The 21,451-nt window shown below is 38.6% G+C and overlaps 1 protein-coding gene across 7 annotated transcripts in view; it reads right to left on the reverse strand.

The window, feature by feature from the left end:
- PATJ (PATJ crumbs cell polarity complex component) overlaps positions 1–21,451 on the reverse strand; it is a 162,947-nt gene that overhangs the window by 79,969 nt on the left and 61,527 nt on the right. For all 7 annotated transcript variants that reach the window (XM_076340044.1, XM_076340045.1, XM_076340041.1 and 4 more), the window contains exons 22-28: positions 20,588–20,708; positions 19,308–19,464; positions 17,979–18,050; positions 16,934–17,111; positions 15,900–16,010; positions 14,374–14,451; positions 11,140–11,257 (exon numbers count right to left, since the gene is read on the reverse strand). In XM_076340044.1, coding sequence (XP_076196159.1) covers positions 11,140–11,257; positions 14,374–14,451; positions 15,900–16,010; positions 16,934–17,111; positions 17,979–18,050; positions 19,308–19,464; positions 20,588–20,708 — 835 coding nt within the window. The remainder of the gene's footprint in view (positions 1–11,139; positions 11,258–14,373; positions 14,452–15,899; positions 16,011–16,933; positions 17,112–17,978; positions 18,051–19,307; positions 19,465–20,587; positions 20,709–21,451) is intronic.

Genomic DNA, 21,451 nt, shown 5'->3' on the forward strand with positions numbered 1-21,451 from the left:
AGGGATGCAGACTTAGTAGCATAATATCTTTAAGAACCATTTGGATGGTGTAATCCCTCTCTGCTCTCACAAGCACAGCGTAAAAATAACTTAGCTCCACACACATGTGCACACACAAACAAATGCCTTGTACCTACATACTCTCTGGCATTTCCCTCCAAATTCCTCCCAATTTAGGTATGTGGTTCAACTCTAAGTAACAGCACATTACAGATATAAGAACGTATGTTCAATATCTCGTAATATTCCCAGGATCATCACACCATGGAAATGACGACTTCCCACCCCACTTTATAGAGGACCTGGTTGAGAATACTACATAAGTTTAATATTCATAGGTCAAAAAATGCTACTTAAGCTTACAGTTCTGAAATAACAGATAAAACACATTTATATATACGTGATAGCTAATGCACTTGGTTTTCAGTTAAGGGATACAAAAAATCCTCTGGAACTACCTAAAGCATTTTAAAAAAAATCCAAAACAACTATTAAAAGTATTTGGCATCTACAGAACAATCACAAAACAGTATGATGAAGTCAAGGTTTACTCCTCCTGGCTTTGCACAACGTACATAATCCACCTGTACCTCTGTCCCCTGGCAGTAGTACACTCAACACCTGAACAGGAATTCCAAATTTAGCTTGCTCAGCTACTGCTGTTGGGACAGCAATGGCTCCTGGCTCTGTGCTGGCCTGTCTGCATACATAAAGACAAGCAGAAGAGTAGGGCCCTCCTCCACACCTACACCTTGTTCTTCCCCCAGACCAAGATCCCAAACAGTCCCCTTACCTATCCTATTCTCCTGTTGCACATTCTAATTCACAAACCCCATTACTCCACTTTGCTCCCCCTTCTCCCTTACCTTCTCAAAATGACCCCAGAATATGATGCCAACACCAACTCTGCTCCTGGATCTTGAATTACAGCTGTGGATCCTGACAGCGCCTGGTTCCCACAGCACCAGCAGTGGACAGGGCAAGGAGAGAGCTGGGAGCACACAGCACCAAGATGCCACTGGTCAGTGGTACCTGACATGCCATCTGCCTGTTGGGAACACTTTCCCATTCACCAAGGTAATCTGGATCAATGGGTGTCTTGATGGAGGTGCTCACCCCTCACCTCTGGGGAGCACACAGAGGGCCCATGCAGAATGGGCGCAATGGCTATGGACTCCGCCTATGCACACAGCTCTCTACAGAGAGATGCCAGCACAGCCCAGGGTCCTCGGTTTTGGAGGGCTACACTCCTCAGACCTCCACTCCATCTCTGCCCAGCACAAGTGCACACACACACATGCACTTTTTACATTCACAGCAGCAGAAATTTGCTGTTTCCTTGATGATCCCCAAAAGCTCAATGCTTTAACATTTCCTCTAATAACTTTTTTGGGAAGCAGGGACAGGAAAGCATAAGCCGTGATCTCTAAGTACTGATGAAGCAAATAGACATGCCCATCATTACACTAATAATAAAAGGCTCATTATTACTTCTGGGGTAGCAGAAAGAACTACCTGCCTTTTAGCCAGTTGCCACAACATCTCTTCTCATTTCAATATGGCAAAAGTATTTTGAATTTGCTGATAAAATAGAGGTGTTCATCTGATGCAGGTATCAGTCTTTTATACACACACACACACACACATATATGTGTATGTATATAGATCTCCTTCCTAATGTCATTAGCTTGCAAGTAGGTTTCAATGCGCATGTGGTCACTATAAGGCGTGTGGTCACTACAAGGCATAAAGCAAATTTTTAATAGTCTGTCACAGTGTATTATAGCTAGCATACCTACAGATAAATATTCCGGATTGCTCTTTAAATGCCAGCTATCCTGATAAAGAGCAATTACATACCTGCTCAAAGCAGAAGGTAAATTGATGTCTAGCCCCTAAGCCACTATGTTGAATAAGGGAGAATCAAGTCTTAAGATTGAGGATCAAAAGATAACTTCAACTTTCTCAAACAGTTAAAGAAGTTACTCTGGACAGCTGTCTCAATTACTGTAATACTGTGGAAAACTAGGTAACATCTGTAAAGAATAAAATTATTGTCATTTAACATTTTTACTTTCCCTTCTGTTAGAGGCTTACTTCCACTACATATTTGGAGCAGCTACTGTTTAAACCAAGCAGACCATTTTGGAACAGAGCTATTATGCAAATAATCTATTCTGTATTCTAACTAAAAGCAATGCTGTGCTAGTCTGGACAAGACATGATGCACAGTAGAGTTTCTTTTTAATTATTTTTTTTGTGCAGTGGAGCAACATCATTTACGATGGTAATGACGAAAGATATCTTCCTATCTAAAAATCAGACGTTCAAGAATATAAACACATAACCACCTTTTATGGGCTAGTGTTTGTCTTTCATTTATTTATGTACTTACATCCTTTTTACATATTTTTAGGTGCAAGTCATTGCAGTGATATTAAGCGTTCTTCAATGAGAGCAATATAAAGATCTACTTGTATTATCCTCTCTTAGCAAGTTTGTACAGTGATACATGTGCATGCAGATTTATACCACAGACATTATCTTCTATCTGTAAGTTATATGAAATTACTTATCTGTAACACCTGAGTAAGATCAAAGATCCCAAACAACATAAGCCACCTGCACCATGCCTTAGACAATGTAATAACCTTAAAACATCAAATCAGTATATTTCATGCCTGGCATTTTAATGCTATTCTCTGGATACCTGGCTTGTGTTGGAAGAAAAGATCATACCTAAGAACAAATGCAATCTGAGGCAATATTTAAAAATTAAATTATCCTTCATTGCAAATAGCTCATTTGTTTACTATCACATTGCTTTATTCTTGTTTTGCCTCCTTATACCATGAAAATGCTGAATATTCAGTTTAGATTCCCCAGCAGCTTTTTATTTTAGTCTAAAAACATTTACCTAACACATTCTTAACAAGCAAAGTGAAGAAAATTCAGCCATCTGTCTCTACATTACAATAACAGTTATGGAAGAGTAGATTATTCTATATAGCAAGAAATTTAATGCTAGAAATTCTTATACTTTAAGCACTGCGTGCTCACGTCAGCTTTGTATATAAGAATGTTGAACACGAATGTACAACAGAAACAATGATTTATAAGGAAACACAAGACAAAATATTTTAAAGATGTTAAATGCATTCAATATTCCAGTCATGCTATATGTCCATGCTTCAAACTGAGAAAAAAAAAAATTATCTGTGCTATTATTTGCTTACCTCCAGCACTTCGCTAGTTCTAAATTATCACTAAAAATACTTAAAATGACTTGCTGGAAACAAACACAATATATAGAGAGATCCGAATCCTTACCTGGGAAACCCCCTTGTACCATTGCTGTACCAGCATGTACTTCAAGATATCTGCATTCCTGACAAACATTCAATGCTGTAAGCAGCTCAAATCCTCATCATACACAGACTCAGTGCTTGTCTTTCTTCTGACGACCTTGGGCCTATTTTTCTGAGATTTTTCTCTCCTTAAGGGCAAACCGTCTGTCTGTTTCTATTATGAGATGCCATCAATTATATTAATTTCAAGCTACCCACAAGCTAACAGTTACATCTGCCAGCAGATGAAAGCTGCCTATGAAAGTATGCAGGGAGAAGCAGATCTCTGGTTTCCCACATCTGACCCACTGATGCTCTACGGCTGCTGTTTGTGCACTGGCTTACTCTGCTAGCATTCGAATGACATCTCTATCCCCAAACACGAGTCACCTCAAACGTTTGTTTATATCACTGTTAGCTGCAGGTACTATCATGCTTAATGACCCACTGCATGGCAAAGTAGCAGTTAATAGATGTTATTTATCTAAGCATCATTTTCATGCAAGCTACAGGGGTTAAAAATGAATTTCTCTTAGTCAAATGGCTTCATTAAATGTGTTATTTTCCAATGCTGCAAATCTTGCGGTTTCCCAACACTGGTATGTGTTCATGGCGTAGGGTTTCGTTGTTTTTTTTTTTTAATGTCAGAAAACAAAACCAATCTGTCATTATAAGCATAAGAAAGATTCAAACTTCATCATAACTTGTATTTTGCTGAAACCCTAAACAAGCAATATTAGTTTTACTGCAATGAGTGCTGAACGGAAACATTGACAAGACTAAATCCCTCATTTAGTAATTAAAAAAAGCAAAGATAAAATCTCTCTCTAAATTTATAAACATACTTAGTTATTTTGGGAAGTCCTTACTAATTCTCTATTCCAAATGCTGAATTTAAAACAACTCAAAATACTCAGTTATTTTGTTAATACCATTAATTTGTTAATTTTTAAAGTTCATTGTCCTTTCTTTAGAATATGTATCACAGCACACACAAAGCCATCTGTTCAGTGCATTATGTACAAGCACACAGTAAAAAATACAAGTCCCAGCTGCAATTTTACTATTAATTCATCAAAAATGTAATTTCCTTTTGCAATACTTCATCAGATGATGAGAACTGTGCATGTGATTCAAATAGAGTAAAAAAAAAACCCAGCCCAATAACAAAAACCCAAACTAACCCACAACGTCAAACTACAATGACACCAACATCGTAATCTATCCTCATGTGGCACAACAGCTTGTGAGTCTGCCCAGCATGTACAGCCCTTCTGGATCTGATATTAGGGCTGGTTACAAAACTTACATATTTTAGCTAATTATGGGTCAGAACAAGAATGGGAAAAGAAGATTAGCAGTATAGAGTCATATTAAATAGAGATTAACACAGAGCTAAAAACTGAAAGTCACTGCTCTATTTGTCTAATCCTGGCTCTTGCATGATCTTTGGAAATCCACTGTACTAACTACACTTGTTACTATAGTTAAGAAAATTAAATATTGCAATTATTATTTTTTCAATATTTTATTTTCAAAAAGCTTGAAGCATTTTTCCAAGCTACATCTTACTCTTTGAACATCACCTCCATTTGCTGTTGATTGCAGTGACATCTATTGGAGAGGCAGTGTTTGGCTACACAAGCTGCCTCACCTGAAGATCACTGTTTTCAGGTTCCAGCCCCCCCTCCCCCAAATTTAAATAAAATTAAGAATTGCTTTTCCTTTGTTTTAGCACAGCTTCACATAAATCAAACTCTAAAAACTCAGATTCTCAAGATACATATATTTATCAGTGGTTTTGTTTTTATTTAGTTATGGCTAATAATTCTGGCATTTTTCCAAAGTGACAATGATCGTTTTCCCATCTTCGCCCACAGCAGTACATAGACACTTCCTGAGGTCATAGTTTTGCACCTAAAGCACACCACATATACTTGACCATACCTTCCATAAAGTCGCAACTGAACTCTATTCCTTTTTTTCATCTTTTGTTTTTAATGAAAGCCACCATCCTCTCACGTGCATGTGGATATCATTGACGCTATGGAAGCTGCTAAAAACCTTAGGTATGATGAGGACACTCTGCTCACACGCCCAAGCGCTTTCTAACCCCAACCCAATGCTATCTAGACAACAAGCAGTGTGGGTTTGTCTGAATCAGCCTACATATGTATGCACACACACACACACTCACCTCTCTTGCACCCTACGCAGCCACAGATTTATCACAATGGGGAACGCAAAGTCAAAACACTAGAGAAGTTATAAAATCTCTTTCTTTGGTAGAGAAACTACCATTCCTCAAAAAGCATTTTAGGAAGATAAATCATTATGCTTTCTTACAGCTTCATTGATTTCTACATTATCTAGAGACAAAATAAAAGAAAGGGGGCATTATTATCCCCTTATTAGATACAGTTAAATATCCTTGCAGACAGGAAGTCTGAGCACAGCAGTATCTAGTCCATTATCTCAGCCACCTTTCACAAATTTTATTATTATCTATTATTCTAAACTTATTTGAAACCAACCAGATCATCCCAGTCAACTAACTAGACAAAAGATTTTACTAAAAAATATAGTATCAACTGAAATTAAGGATTCCAAGTTCTTTCAACAGTTGTCTTTTTAGCTTTCTTATAATGGTTTTTAAGGTCTTTCCTATCTAACTTATGATTGCTTCAACTCAATCACAAAAGTATATCTAAATTGTAGTTATGAATGCCCCAAGGAAAACCTTACAAAACATTCCATTACAAACTACTCTGCCCATCCATTTCCTCTGCTTCTTTTTACTGCTAACCCCTCATTATAGCAATAAGCCGCAACAGGGTGCACATTAGTCTATTAGCAGATTCTTAGCACACACCTACAGCCATCCGCCACTAAAGCAAAACACACCAATGCCTATTGATGCAGTCTGTAGCACAGCTGCTTGCAAGTACAAATAGCTCCTTTGTATGCTCTCCCCTCCTTTTACTTGTTTTGATTTAAAAAAAAAAAAAAATCCTATTCAAAACCTGATGTTTTTAAGGTTTGGGAAGCCTAAAAAAACCTCTTCATGGAGAGGACCTCCTCCAATATCACTTTTGCCATGGAGGAAGCGTTTTCAGCGTGGGGAGTAAAAACTCCAAACCCATGTTGTAATATTTTTAGGTCTGTAAGATGAAGCATTTTGAAGGCTCCTTTTGCAGCAGGATGCACACACTGCAAGTTTTACAAAACTATTTTAAAGAATAAACTGAAAGCCTTAAAACAGCAAAGTCAAAGCAATGAGTAAACAAAAACCACATCACACAGGGTTAGAGTTGAATACTGATAAAGATTTGACAGTATCACAAGAAGAAGAAATAAAACAAGAGAAAATGCTATTTTCAACTTGCCTTTAAAGTCTAGCAAAAAACTATCTAAGAACTTAGAAAATAATATTGGAAGTAACGGTGGTTCAAATGAAACTGAAATATAAAGAGAAGCAGTTCTGAAACTAAAGGTCTTGGAAGACACATTTGAAAAAAAAGAAGACACATTTGGAAAAAAAAAAAAACAAAAAACCAAAAACCAAAACCACCTGGAACTTCTTTAAATTTCTTAAACCACAGAAACATGGAGGACGTCTGGAGTTTCTCTAAATCAAGAGCTACCTAATAGTTCTATCCCCAACAAGGATTCACCCTATTTGGATCAAAAACAACCTTTGAAAAGAAAAGGCAGAACATCTACAAAAAATGACTGTTTGTTAGAAAAAGTCAGCAATGAAAGCTGCAGCTTCAGTGGTGGAAAAGCAGAAATAAAAGGGAGCATTGCCAAAAGGCAAGTGGACTTAGATCCCACAGGGGAAATTAAATCAATACCAAAAGGTTATTCCACCACTTTAAGGGGAAAACAGACAAAACATGGAGACTGTAAGGCAGTATGGATAGGACAGAAAGGAAAGAAAAATTTTCTAAGTATGGCAGGAAGACTAACAATGCCTTGCTTTCATTTTCAGTATGCGGAATGATGAAGGACATGGAGACAAAAGATGAGAGCATGGGTCGAAAGAAGTGACAAGTAAGGAGAAAAAATGTCAAGTGGAGCAAGTAAAGTATTTCTGGAGTATGAAAGAAATTGATGAGCAGGTTCATGACACTGCAGTTGTATTAGTAAGAATGCTAAAAAATAAAATAAAATCCATCAGAAGCACAACCAGAGGACAGATTTAACAGGTGTCCCACCTCAAAATGCCCACTAAGGCCTTCCATGCTACTGGTACAGATTGAGATCTACATGAAGTAAATGAAAGAAGGAGAAGCTATGACCTGAATTTACCTGAGCTGAGCGCAGTTCTTCCATTTAAGATACCTGATCTTCTAAATAAGGAAGACAATAAATCTAGTTCACCTGTTCAGTGAAGCTCAGAAAATTATTAGTTAAGGTTACAAAACCAGTAGAATTAGTAGGATAAGTGGGTAAGGAATAGACCAATATGAACATGCAAATGGGCAGTGTTAAAAAGGCAAGTACTGGCCTGGACTGAGATTTCTGGGAAGCGTGCTCAAGAATCAGGACAGAAGTTATGAACATCAAGTAGTTCGCAAAAACAATACTGTACTGGAATTTACAGAGAAAACTTTGTTTTTCAAGTGATCCCAGAAAAGAGACTCTGTAAAAGCCCATTCCACAGCCGCTGAGATGCTTAATATCATTAAGTACAGTTAGATCACTTCTAACATGCTTTTTACTTCAAGGGTTGAGGTACAAACTTAGTTTAAGCTTCCTTAACCTGTTTTTTATTTTAAAGAAACAGAATGACGTGGGGAAGAATAAAATGGAAAATGCATATCTTGGTTTTCCAAGATTCATGGGAAAGATGGCTATTGCAAAACATTCAACTTCAGTCAGTAAAAAGGGTAGAGAAGGAGACAGAATACAATAGACTATTTCAGCTGGAAATAGGGACCTAAAACAATCAGCTAGTCCAACTGCCTAACCAATTCAGGGCTGACCAAAAGTTAAAGCATGTTATTAAGGGTATTGTCCAAATGCCTCTTAAACACTGACAGGCTTGGGGCATCGACCACCTCTCTAGGAAGCCTGTTCCAGTGTTTGACCATCCTCTTGGTAAAGAAATGCTTCCTAATGTCCAGTCTAAACCTCCCCTGGTGCAGCTTTGAACCATTCCCACGTGTCCTATCACTGGATACCAGGGAGAAGAGATCAGCACCTCCCTCTCCGCTTCCCCTCCTCAGGAAGCTGTAGAGAGCAATGAGGTCACCTCTCAGCCTCCTTTTCTCCAAATTAGACAAACCCAAAGTCCTTAGCTGCTCCTCATGGGACATTACTTCCATCCCTTTCACCAGCTTTGTTGCCCTCCTCTGGACACATTCAAGGACCTTAACATCCTTCTTAAATTGTGGGGCCCAGAACTGCACACAGTACTCAAGGTGAGGCCACACCAACACTGAATACAGCAGGATAATCACCTCTTTTGACCAGCTGGTTATACTGGGTTTGATGCACCCCAGGATGCAGTTTGCCCTCATGGCTGCCAGGGCACACTGCTGATTCCTATTGAGCCTGCTGCTGACCAGCACCCCCAGATCCCTTTCTGCAGGGCTGCTCTCCAGCCACTCCTCTCCCACTTTATACTTGTGCCTGGCATTACTCCATGCTAGGTACAGAATCCGGCATTTTGACTTGTTAAATTTCATCCCATTAATCATAGCCCAATGCTCCAATCTATCTAGATCCCTCTGCAAGGCCCTCAAGAGAATCAACAGCACCTCCCAGTTTGGTATCATCAGCAAACTTGCTAATGGTGCATTCAACTCCTGCATCCAGATCGTTGATAAATATATTGAACAGAACCGGCCCTAGAATTGAACCCTGAGGAACACTGCTGGTGACTGGTCACCAGCCAGATGCAGCCCCATTCACTACAACACTTTGAGCTCTGCCCTTCAGCCAGTTCTTCACCCAGCGTACTGTAAACCCGCTCATCTCACAGTTGGACAACTTGTCCAGAAGGATGCTGTGAGGGAGAGATTCATCTGAGTAGATCTGCCTGCTGCTGCCAAATCTGGTAGGATTGATGAATTTAATATCAGAAGTAGCTTTACCTTTTCAGTTACTAGACTCAGCTGGCAATATCATTAGGGGTGGCAGAACAGCTAAAAAATGACCAAGCCCATCAATAAGAAATAATTTCTGTGCAAAGTATTAACTTAGGTCTAGCAAGCACTCAGATTGAGGCATATCCTAATTAGATAACTCAGGTGTCAGGCTAGTTATCAAACGTATCCTTTAACTAGGAATTATAACTTTAATAACAAGCTGAAATCAGTTTGCTACAATTGGAGGTTTACAGAGTTGGTCTGAAAGCACAAGATACATTCAATCCAACATCCAGACAGTCTGCAGTCAAATGCTCCTCCTGACTACCACTCCCCAACAAAAATACTGAAAAGCCTTCTTGTGGTTACTATGTGGCATACTTCAAACAGATGAGGTGACAAACTCAGTAAGGGAGAGTTCTGGAAAAATCTCAGTTGGTTAAAGAACTCGCAGCTTTCCCTTAAAAGCAACAGAGGAAGAGCTGAACACCCTGCTTCTGTGCCCCCATTACTGTTTCCGTGAGAACAAGCTTCCAAAATCCTTCTCGTCTCCACCAAAGCAGCCCTAAAAGTGACAAACCAACCAAACTCATTAATTATCTCAGCTTCAATGGCATGCCATTGCCAAGGAAATAAGCAAGAGCAGCTGGAAGAGCTTTCCCACCAGCAGGCCCCAAGTTAGGAGCTTCCACTCTGAATGGGAGCCATGGTCACTTCAAGGTCAAAAGCTACAAAGGCATCTCTCTGCTTTGGCTTACCCACAACTAGGGCAAACAAAAACCTCTTGAAGACAAAAGATGATGAGAAAAATCACTGTAGCAAAAAAACCCAAGCCAAACCCCAACAAAAACCCCACATGTATGCTAATTTGGTACAAGAGAGTGTAAAGAGAAAAAAAATAAAAGGTAACTAATTTTAGAAAATAATTTAGGACTCCTAGCTGCAATTTTAGTATTCCTAAATATTTTTATTGGAAGACAAGCTATGGATAGTAATATTCCATTTATCCACAGTTGGAATTAACAAAGCAGTATGCTGGAATCAAAGTCATGCTGCCAGAAGCTCTCAAGTTGCACTGCATCCTACTCTTTAGGTCCCTACTCTTCTACAGAGTGCAAATCGTCATAATTCATTGCAAAACCCAGAACTGGACAATTGCAGAACCTTTCCCATAAAAGCTGCTACAAAAAAAGGGGATCCTTTGTTTCAGTAGAGTACTGAGACAATAAATCAGCAGATTTTTCTTTTTAGAGGAATTTTTTTTGCTTGAAAAGCATTGTCTGAAACCAACTGCAGGCTTTTCTGGACAAGGACTATGCACCAGTGGTTCTCAACCTATGCCTGCTCAACTACCACTGCAATTACAACAGTAAAGCGCAACATCTGTCTTTCACTGCTGACATCACTGCCAAAGTAAGTCCTCTAGCTATTGCTTAGACATTTTTAGGCTGAAAGTAAACAGAGCCCTTCCTACATCTCTTCAGAAGAGCTGAGCTGGGAAGGAGCTTGGCTGGGAAGAGACGACTATCTGAGTTACAAACCAGTAGCCCTTAGTAAGAACAAGTTTGAGGATGAGACGCTATTGCCCCACTGAACACTACTTCCCATAATACAAGCAATAAATGGCAGATATGTTTATCACAACCTGACTGTGTTCCATAAATGTAATCTGACGTAATGATTGTGGCATGACTCACTCTCTGCACAAGCATCCTCATTCTCCTCTTCATCCACGTTAGCTTCCTCTGCACGCAGTCTTTCAAGTGCTCTATAAGGAGGTGGCAATTTCATTGGAGGTGGAGCCCCGTATTTTCTCTAATGGATTCAAAGAAAAATAGTTACATGTTTTGTAACCTCCACGCACAAGAAAAAAAAATCCTGTTGTCTACTGTACATGTACATACACAGCACTTAATTACATTGCTAAATTCTGCAGCATAGGCTTTTTATGCAAGAAATCAGAACAAGAAGTGACACTGAACATCAAAAAAAAACCCAATTGTGCACGTACCTTTACCTGTTGAAAAAATACTTGCGTATCATCATAAACAGGAAAGTGTGAATGTTAATCAAGGGTTAAAAATAAACATTAAATTATAACCCATTTCTCATTAGAGACAACAAAAAATTGTCTGGTACTGATAAAAGTCAAACTTTTAAACACAAAATAAGAACTCAATCTTCTTAGTGCATCTACGAATATTTAAACATAACAGTTCATCTATATTTTGGCTTAAATTTAAAAAGGAATTTGAATTATAACTTACGATAAAATTCTATTACCTCACATAAATACAGGCAGCTCCTATAATGATGCATATAGCGGCGCATAGCAGGCATAAAGAATAGGCTCCGAATCTAATGAAAACAGGCGCTTGTTTGCCCGAGCAACTGTTTTTATAGCTCTGAGTAACTGGATCGTGCCTTAGCTTGCTACATGATTTCACCAAATTATGTTCAACTGTATCCCATGCAACCCCACTACTAATAGCAGGATGCACTTTAGAAAGGGAACACTGAGTATGATATGCCATTAGAGCAACCAGAATGCCCATAATTAATTTCTTCTATAGCTGGGAATTACGGCTCAACACCCAAACATCAAACCCAGAATAAAATTTTTTACTGTGTACAATGAAAGCTGAACCTGCATATGGATTTCTAAAATCTTGAGGCTAAATTTGCATAGAATAGTCTAACTAGCAAACGGCAATGCAAGCTACATAGAAAATTTTGTGAGATAAGATATACATCATCCCATCCATTTAAAAAACATTACAGGAAAGTGCTGCATTGAAGACAGCATAACAATAATAAATGAAATTAATTCAGTCCAATAGTAGTAAGAGTGTATACTAAGAGCACTTGGAAAGGCGACAGCTGTTTCCCCAAAGTATACAATACACCAAATATGCTTCCCACTTTTTGCTTGATGCCAACACAGGTAGAACTGTGCAAAATCCAGAAGATCCAGGAAGCGTGAGAGGACTCACATTCTACATTACCGAGCAGGTAAAGATGGAAAACCTGCAGCCCCACTTTCACCTGCCTATGACAAATCAGTAGTATCACTATAGTTTAGTAATAGCTCATAGTCTAAATGTTGACCCTTTGGCTTTTTAAGACCTTAAACATTTGTTAGAAAGTCTGTGTGAAATTACACGAGACACCTAAGCTTATCCAGCAGTTTGCTATGGCTCAGAAGGACAAGCTTCTCTCGTCCCTCCTGACCTGGTGAAAAGCCAGAGGAGTAAATTGTGCCAGAGAACTCCATTACATCGTGTTTTTGTATTAACACAGCTCTTTCCAGCACAGAGGCAAAAGCTCAGTTTACATAGCCAACCAGCAAAATAACGTTAATATCTCGTTTGTCCACAAGAAGCTCAATTGTTTTAAGTGGTTTTATATAAATTACTTCAAGTGATCATTTTTAAACAAACAGATCAATCGAGGAGGATAAACACCAACAAATCAGAGAAAACCTTCAGTATTGAAAAGATAATTCATCATATAGGAAAAGGCAGATTTTCCAGCTGGATGTGGCTGCTTTCAAGCCAAACTCTTTTGTGACACTTCGAAGACTGGACTAGAAGTATCACTGATTCCCCACAGGGATGCGGACTAGTAATCCACTAATAGCAACTCTTTCCAACTCAGAGATGCCCCTACTGTAGCACAGTATGACTGCTTTGTGAATCAATGTTCAAAGCTAAAAAGGAGCTACATATTTATGCACTGAAGCTCTTCTACATTCCACCCACCAGTTTACAGCACCAGTGGCTGAAAAAGGTTTGAAAAACATTAGGCTCCCTCTTTAACCTCCGAACACTATAGAATGCAACACACTGTGGAGTCCTAGAGATTAAAGGCAGCACACTGCAAGAGGATGAGTGCTTTTGAGATCAGAAATATAGATAACAAAACTAAGAAAAGGAGATTGTAACTGCTTCATTGTAAGTATTATCTACTGGCATGAAAGCATGACTTCAACACCTTTCTTGATTTTTTTTCAATAACTGAGCCTCATAGCTTCTGTATCTGACAGGATCTGAAAGGAGTTTTACAAAAACTTTTGGAGGCAAGAGGACCTTCTCAGTTATCCACCACACACCAGACTACTGAGTAGGATCAAATGAAAAGTTTGTCGTATTTGTAGGTGGCATGTTAAACTGCACCGGGCAAAAGTTATTGTCTGCACTAATTCTGTCTCTGCTCCTCCAGTTCTGACACCCTCAAAGTACCTGACCTACATTCATGAGTCAGCACAGTTCCCACAGTTTAAAATACCTAGGCCATTAGAGCAATCTGGCTGGGAATGAGAAACTAAATTTTTCCCTTATTGCAGAGATTAAAAGAAATCCACTGGTTTAGACCAAACAGATTTTTTTCTCTTTTAAATCTGCTGTGAAGTTACTTGAAGGTTACTGTGCAGTAATTGCTTCACAATTAGCTGGCCAGCTGCAGATTACTCGGTCATTTCCTTGTTTTACACAGCAATGGGAAACATAGGAAACTTAGCTGATTTAATTATCCTGTGACATGATTTTACTGAATTTCAGCCAGCCTCACATTAAGGATATCATTTGTGTACATGTTATTATTTCTCTGTTTCTACTGAACAAAGAGAATCAATTTGCCTCCACGTGGAGCAAAGCAGGTACTTCCAGAAAGATGCCAGTGAAGAGCTGCAGTGAAAAGCTGCAGTAAGTACAGGGTTTCAGCACCCAGGGGAGACCCAAAGAACATTTGTCTGAAGCCTGCCTTGTATTTGGCAGAAATTTGGCAAAAATTACTTGAATCAAAGATACTTCAACAAAACACTTCAAATTTCATTTCAGACTTCAGGGGGGGCTTATCATAGAGTTATAATGCATGCTATTATACCACTTCATTTAGTAAAACTTGGGTATAGCATTGAATGGAATAAATACCTTTTCACTCTTATTTTCTTTGTCTGCATCCTGATCTTCGCTGACTTTGATTCCCTTAGGCTGTACGGCAGAAACCACCTGAAAAACAATATATATATTACACACATTAGAAAGAGCATTATAGCCGCAAAACAAACATCCAAAAGCTAGGTAATGACAACAATAAAGCTACCCAGTGCACTCTTCATTTTGCTTCATGTAGAAGGGCATTGCAGTGCAGTCTTTAAATTACATTCTTTTACTGAATTTACAACATTCGCTACTTTTTTTAGTGCTTACTGTTTGATATCTAGCCCCATCTCTTCATTTAATTAAACATTACTCTGAAGTCAACAATATAGATGTACATCCTTGATACAGAGCTCAGTATGGACTCCTGAAGTGTCAGTTCTTAACTATTCAGATAAAGACCAGTGTCCATGCACACAGGCACCTAATAAAAGAGAGCATATTTAGCCTCCACATAATATTCCTCCATGCTGTTCTTTATTCTTTCAAAATGTAACATATTCCCACTCCTCTGGCAGCACCTTATTTCAGTGAACGGGAGTTGGGACTGCGCAGCACTGCTGAAAGTCTGTGAATGTCCAATTTCCTACAGCCTACATTTCAAAGCAAAGCAACTCAAATTTCAAGTTATCTGTCCTTCCCTTGATCTCTCTAAAGTGACTAGGAAAGTTAGGGTCAGAGATGCAGATGAACACTTGAATGCTCTGACAGTTTTTTTGGATCTTTTCTGTGAAAAAGCCGATACAGGAAGGGAGCCAACTCGGTTACCATCACTGTGATTTTTGCCATCACTGCTTGAGCACCTTCCCAGCATAGTTGGTGAAAGTCTTAACAGATTTTGAAAGACTCCCTGGAGCACTGGAAAAATAATGGACACAGTTGTGCCAGATTTGTCTACAATTGTCAAAGGGGTCTCCTCAGGTCTACTAATCCACCAAAATTCTCAATTAAATTGTCAGACTATACCGAAAGTACATAGAAGTCTTGGGGGTTTTGGTGTGTATTTCAAAGCAGGCAGAATTGTATGCCTTTTCTTACTAAGTCATTAAAAGGTTTCTTGCCTTGGCCTTGCAGATGAGGAGGCGTCTAAACCTTGAAATTTAACTTGTTCCCAAATAACTACTTCAGGTCCCTTTGATTACATATTTTACACAGAGTTGCTAGTGTGAATCTGGCTAATTTTAATTACACTTTTGTTCCTTTGGATAACAGAGTATATTTTTAGATAATGAAATATGAACAAATTAAAGTACACAGGGCCAGACTCAATTACACAGGTGGGAGAACTGAATTAACACCTAGTCAACAGATTTACATCTACTTGATTTACATCAGAGAAACAAGGTTTCAAATCAGGCCAGACAAGTAATCAATCAATCACATGGTCTATAAGCAGAAACTCTGACAGAAAGGATGGACACGAAAATTGATGGAACTTGCTGAAAGAAATTTAGCCAAGTTTAAAATGAGTATTACACATTTATTAAGTTTTGGAATAAAAATAGAAATAAACTTACTTTTGGTATGTTAGACAAACCCTGAACCACAAACACGACAGGATTTCCTGCATTCTTGATAGCTTCTACTGCTTCCTCGTGTGTGGCATTTTGTAGGTCTATCCCAGAAACCTAACAAACAATGTTTATTTTTACTAGGGAGCTTGTTTTTGGCACAGAGTCATTACAAGAGATCACACACATTTGCAGAAGATTTTGCGCATCTGAGGAAGGTATCAAAAGCAGTCAAGAGAAATTATTTTTAAAGTATATTTCCATGACGGTTTAAGGAAAAGTATATTACTTAGTATTCATAATTAAAAGATGGCCATATGTTCCCCAAAACAATCCTTCTAGATAAAAACATAAGGAATAAGACTGTCAAAGAATGCTAGATATAATGGTAGGTATAATACAATTCTTTCAGATTTTACCTGTTTGTGAACTAAACCTGACTTGAAACAATTTTTCAAAACTTCACACACAACCCTAAAGCACATACAAGAATTGCACTATCAGCTTGAGAACCCAGATTCAGTAGTATTCATTTGGACAAAAATGAGTAAAAAAAAAATCAACACACAGAGCCAGAGATGAGAGCCAGGAATGGCTCTCCCCCCTACGGCACCTGCCAGAATCAAGGATTTCCCCCAAATAGTAGTTAATCAGACTGTTAACTATTCCAAATTGACACACACAAAATAACAGACCAATTTCAGTATGAAGAGTCTGTTCTTCTATATGTTATAACTTATGCTTATAAAGGTATGCTATAACTTATTATTCATTTATATGGGAAGAAGGCACTCTCATTTTCTCATTTCCCCATCAGATACCAGGACCTATCTTTTCTTATAGAGGAGAATGTTAAAAGGGCTCCATAGTCAGACCTTAAAAAAAGAAAAGACGACATCAGGGGTTTCTTTTGGTTTTCAAAACACAGTGTCATCAATACTTCATGAAGTAGTGGCAGTATTTTGTCCCTTTCTCCTCTCAAAGCTGTTTGAGCCAATCTTTGTTTCGTAGAATGAAAAGGTAGGTTTATCTGCATTTACCTCAAGTATTTTATCTCCAGTTTTTAAAGCCCTTGTTCTTCCTGCTGGGCTGTCTTCCAAAACTTGTTTGATAAAGATCCCTTTAAGTTCTTCTCCATTCTTCAGGCGCTTTATGACAGTTTGTCCACCAACAATACTGATTCCAAGAGACACATGAGGGTCTCTAAAGATCTCAACACTGAAAAAATACATGTGGTAGTTTAACAGCTTGAAACAGTTTTTTAAACTATAAATGCAAAACCTTAAATAAATGTAAGCCTCTAGTCTTTCAAGAAGATTTAATAGAGTAAAGGGATGAGAGCATTCTTAGGCTTCTGGCTTTGACAGAGGCGGCTTTTTACCCTCAGTATACCTCACCCGACAAAAAGAACAAAATTCTGCTGCCAACCCATGCCCACTGCTCTTCCAAAAGGCTTTTATTTCAGAGAAAGTCAGGGTAAAACAGGCAGGTCTTCAAGTAAACACCCATCCTCTTTCAGTTTGAGCAAATTGTCTGGAAATGGCAAATACTACAAGTGGTATGCTAGACAAATAATAAAACAAAGCTTTTCATACAACCTTCTGAACACCAACTTCAGTGTATCAGATGCATATTAATCAGCTTAAGCAGAAATTTTCTGATCATATTTTACTTAGGACCATAAAAACAATTCACCTAAAAATGTTAACAATACAACAAGGATGTGGCTAAAACTTGGCTTGGCAATTTGGAATTCTGCCATTAAGTTTAGCAGGGAACCCATGGAAAAGGAGACAGCAGCACTATGTGCATTGTTCACACCTAATAGTTATTAAATGAGCAAGAACTTGCAGGTCATCCACAACGTAAACCCGCCAAGCTTTCCCAAGTCAGCTGTATAAATAGAAGGCATAATTCTGTTGAACATCTGTTAAAAATTCACTGTATCTAAGAAAGCCCAAGGTACACAAGTACCTTAAAGTTATTGGCAGAGGAGGGGAGAAAAAAACCCCACGAGCACTAATTGGGCTCACAGAAAAAGACATAAGGTAAATGGGAAGAAATAATGTAATCATATGAACATACGTCCGTGGTGGTCCCCAGTGGCTGAAGTTTGGAGTTTCTTCTCCTTCTCCTTCTTCTCTCTCAGGTAATTCACTAATTGGGGGTAGAGGGAGAGGAGGAATAAAAAAGGCATCACCCATACCAGGTTGCAATTCCTTGCATATTTTGTATCTGGCAATGAGACAGCAACGCCTTCTCACACTGTCCAGTTTAAACCAAATGTGCAGAGTCAACAGACTAGACAGGAATTTTTGTATTTAGGTTTAAATGTACTTAAGGAATGCTCTAGAAATAAACATGATGGGCAGACCAAATTTATAAGCTGCTCTGTGATATATAAATCTGCACTGCATTTACTCATTCAAAATGACTATTTAAGCAATTAACATTTACTTTCTGATGAATATGCTGTGATTCTTATAGAGGGATATAAACATAATAAAACCAGTCTAGCTGACCAGAAAGCAGATCATGATGCAACTGGGAGAACAGATCCAGTGTGTTCCATTAAACACCCCAGAACAGGGTGTTAATTAAACTTTTATAGTATATGTGACTCACCTATTCACAGAATAGGAATGGAAGTATGGAATTGCATGCCCCCACAGAAAGGTTGAAACAATACATCCTTGCACACATTTTCTGTAGATCCCAAGAGCTGTAAATGCTACTCTTAAACTGCAAAAAGGAAGTAGGATGTTGTGCTGGAGAAATAATCCCCTCACCCTATTGTTCAGCTGCTTTCCCTCTGAGGGAAGATTACATTAGGGAAGTACTGAGGATTTGAATCAACAGGCCCCAAAAGCAGATCCACTACCCACTCACCCAAAAGCGGTGGGGAAAGAATGGGACACTTGACAGATGTGGCAAATATCTATTAACTAGTGCCAGCTCAAGGTTTCTCAACACCACTGGCAAGACTAAAATTTCTTGTACAGGCCTGAGAGCCATGGCTGAACTGCTCTTCCCAAAAGGAAGAACAAAGGAAAGGGAAAACCAAGAGGACGGAGCTATGATAAGGAGCTAAGGGGAGAGCTCCTTAAGCAGTAATGACCAATGCTGCCGGTAAAGGCCACATCCATACTCCCTTCACTGTGGAGTAAGTGAAGTAGGTGGCAGAGCCATTCACACTTTTCTGTCCCAGTACTCAGGGGAGGAAACATGGGAAGTAAGGAGTCAATTCGATTGTAAGGCAAAATTCAGCTCCTTGGACAAAAGTCATAGAACTGGCCATCTATGTATGTCTTACTGTTTCACACAGCTGTTGATGATTAGTCAGCTAAGTAAAGCAAGAAGACAGTTAAGATCACTAATTGAAAATCTTCCAAAAATGGAAATCTTTCTCCATACCTGCACAATGCTGTTCTAGGCTGAGCTAAGGTGGTTACTCTCCCAGATTCTGGGTTCTTGGAAAAAACATACTCCTCTCCTCTTAGTTCTTCCTTTTCAATACCTTCCAGATCAACAGCAAGCGCAGGTCCTTTAGAATCAATCCAAAGCTTTGTACCTGAAGAAAAGGTGTAGATGTGAACTTTTGCTTTTTCTGTCCCTGCATCTACCAGTTATCACCCTTGGAAATAAACCCCTTAGCTCACCATGTTCCAAATCTGGATGTTGTGTGATGATCAAGAGGCTTAGAGATACAGAACATTTATTTTTGAAGGAAATTTAAACCACACTAAACACTTTTTTATAGCACCTTGCTTCTAATGTACATGCAGTCAAGTAATAACTGGAAACGCCAAATCTTTGTGGAACTGAGACATGCTTAGGTACAACTTACATGACAGATGCTTCTCACAAAAACACACTTGAAATAGTGAATCCATCCTTTACGCAGGGAGAACTGTGCAAAGCCCTGCTCCAGCATGGAACCCCATCACACCGGGGAAGACTGATGTCATTTTGGTGACATAAGTATCAACATTAATTGAACCACCGGAGCTCCTTGCAAGAATCATCAGTCTGCCACTGTAGCTTACACAGTGTGTGCTGTACAAGATGCAGGTGACAAAGAAAGGAAACAACCCAACCTCCTTTCTCCCAACCAGTGAGTGCTATCTCAGGCAGATTGATAAATTTATTTCCCTGATGAGCTACCAAATTCTAGCCATCCCTCTCTGGCCACCTGACAAGGAGAAACTTTGCTCCTGAGCACAGATTATAAAACCAAGATATGGGGCAATTATCTAACATAGAGTTCACTTGCAAATTTTGATTGTGGTAAAATTACCTCCAGAGCCTGTCACTTTTTTTTTTTTTTAAGTGCAAAAATCTATAAAATCAGCAATCAAAAGTGACTGAGACAAATTCATGACAGAAATTAGAGGCATGAGCTATTTTACTAGTGCATGGAGTCCTACTGGGGACATTAGCTACACAAAAGAAAGTGATTCTCCACAGGCAGGACAAAGCTGCAGGCACTTTCAATATCACTTGTGACAACTGTGGGTAAAGATTTGGAGGAAGAAGCAAGATCATGAAGCTGAAACCTATTTAAAGCCAGACTGTCTTGAGCCTGCAGAATTCTTCATTTGAATATTTTATCATTTGAAAGAATTTGTGTTTTGGTATAAAATCTAAATTTGTACATATGAAATTGTAAGATAAAGAAAAAACTTCTTACAAACCTAAATCCATCTTGTTTTTTGCTCCTGACTGGGTAGTTTCAGTATCAAATATGTCTTTTTGGTAGCCACTGTGTGCTGTGGTTCCAGAAGATAGTGAACTTATACTAGCATTTTCTTCACACTTCACAGAGGAGGAAAAAAGTAAAGTTAGAAAGCAATGGTATCAACTTATACAGGGGTATTTGACATGAACATTGATTTTTACAGCAAACATTCACATTTTCTCAACTACATTAATATTTATTCAGATAACAGTGAAATACTAATTGCTCATTTATGCATTATATTAAGAAGAGGCATGAAAAACGTTATGTGCTATTGCAATATAAAGCAACTGTATCTTTCTACTTGCCTGTAATCCAGACAATAAGTTCTTTACTCTTGCTCATTTGTTGTTTTTAAGTAACAAATGTATAAATATAACATTGGGCAGTCTGGTATAAAACTGTCACTAGAAGCTGCATTTTAGCCTGTTTATGTACATAGTGCATAAGGGGACAAGCCAAACAAAACCTGAAATTCTCTGTAACTGTGATATTAAATCCTTTTCCACTTCAGTTTTTTCACATAAAAGCATACATCTCGGAAGCTGGTGCATGGAAGGCTGCATGCTTTTTTGTTTGGCAAGTGAATGAACAGACTCAGAAAAAAATAATTCTCAGAATACTTGAGGAGGACACATAAATAAGAGTTTCACAATTTACCTGAAGCTCTGTCTCCTTCTACTCCTTCATTCACCAGTATGCTTGTTACAATTGCTTCCGCCATATCATTTTTTGCTCAACTGCACTATCATCTGGCTCAAGAAACTGATTTGGATTAAAAATAATGAGGAAAAGAGGGAGCTCCTTTCACTGACATTGC

Source organism: Aptenodytes patagonicus, chromosome 5, assembly GCF_965638725.1.
Source record: "Aptenodytes patagonicus chromosome 5, bAptPat1.pri.cur, whole genome shotgun sequence".
NCBI classification, from domain to species: Eukaryota; Metazoa; Chordata; class Aves; order Sphenisciformes; family Spheniscidae; genus Aptenodytes; species Aptenodytes patagonicus.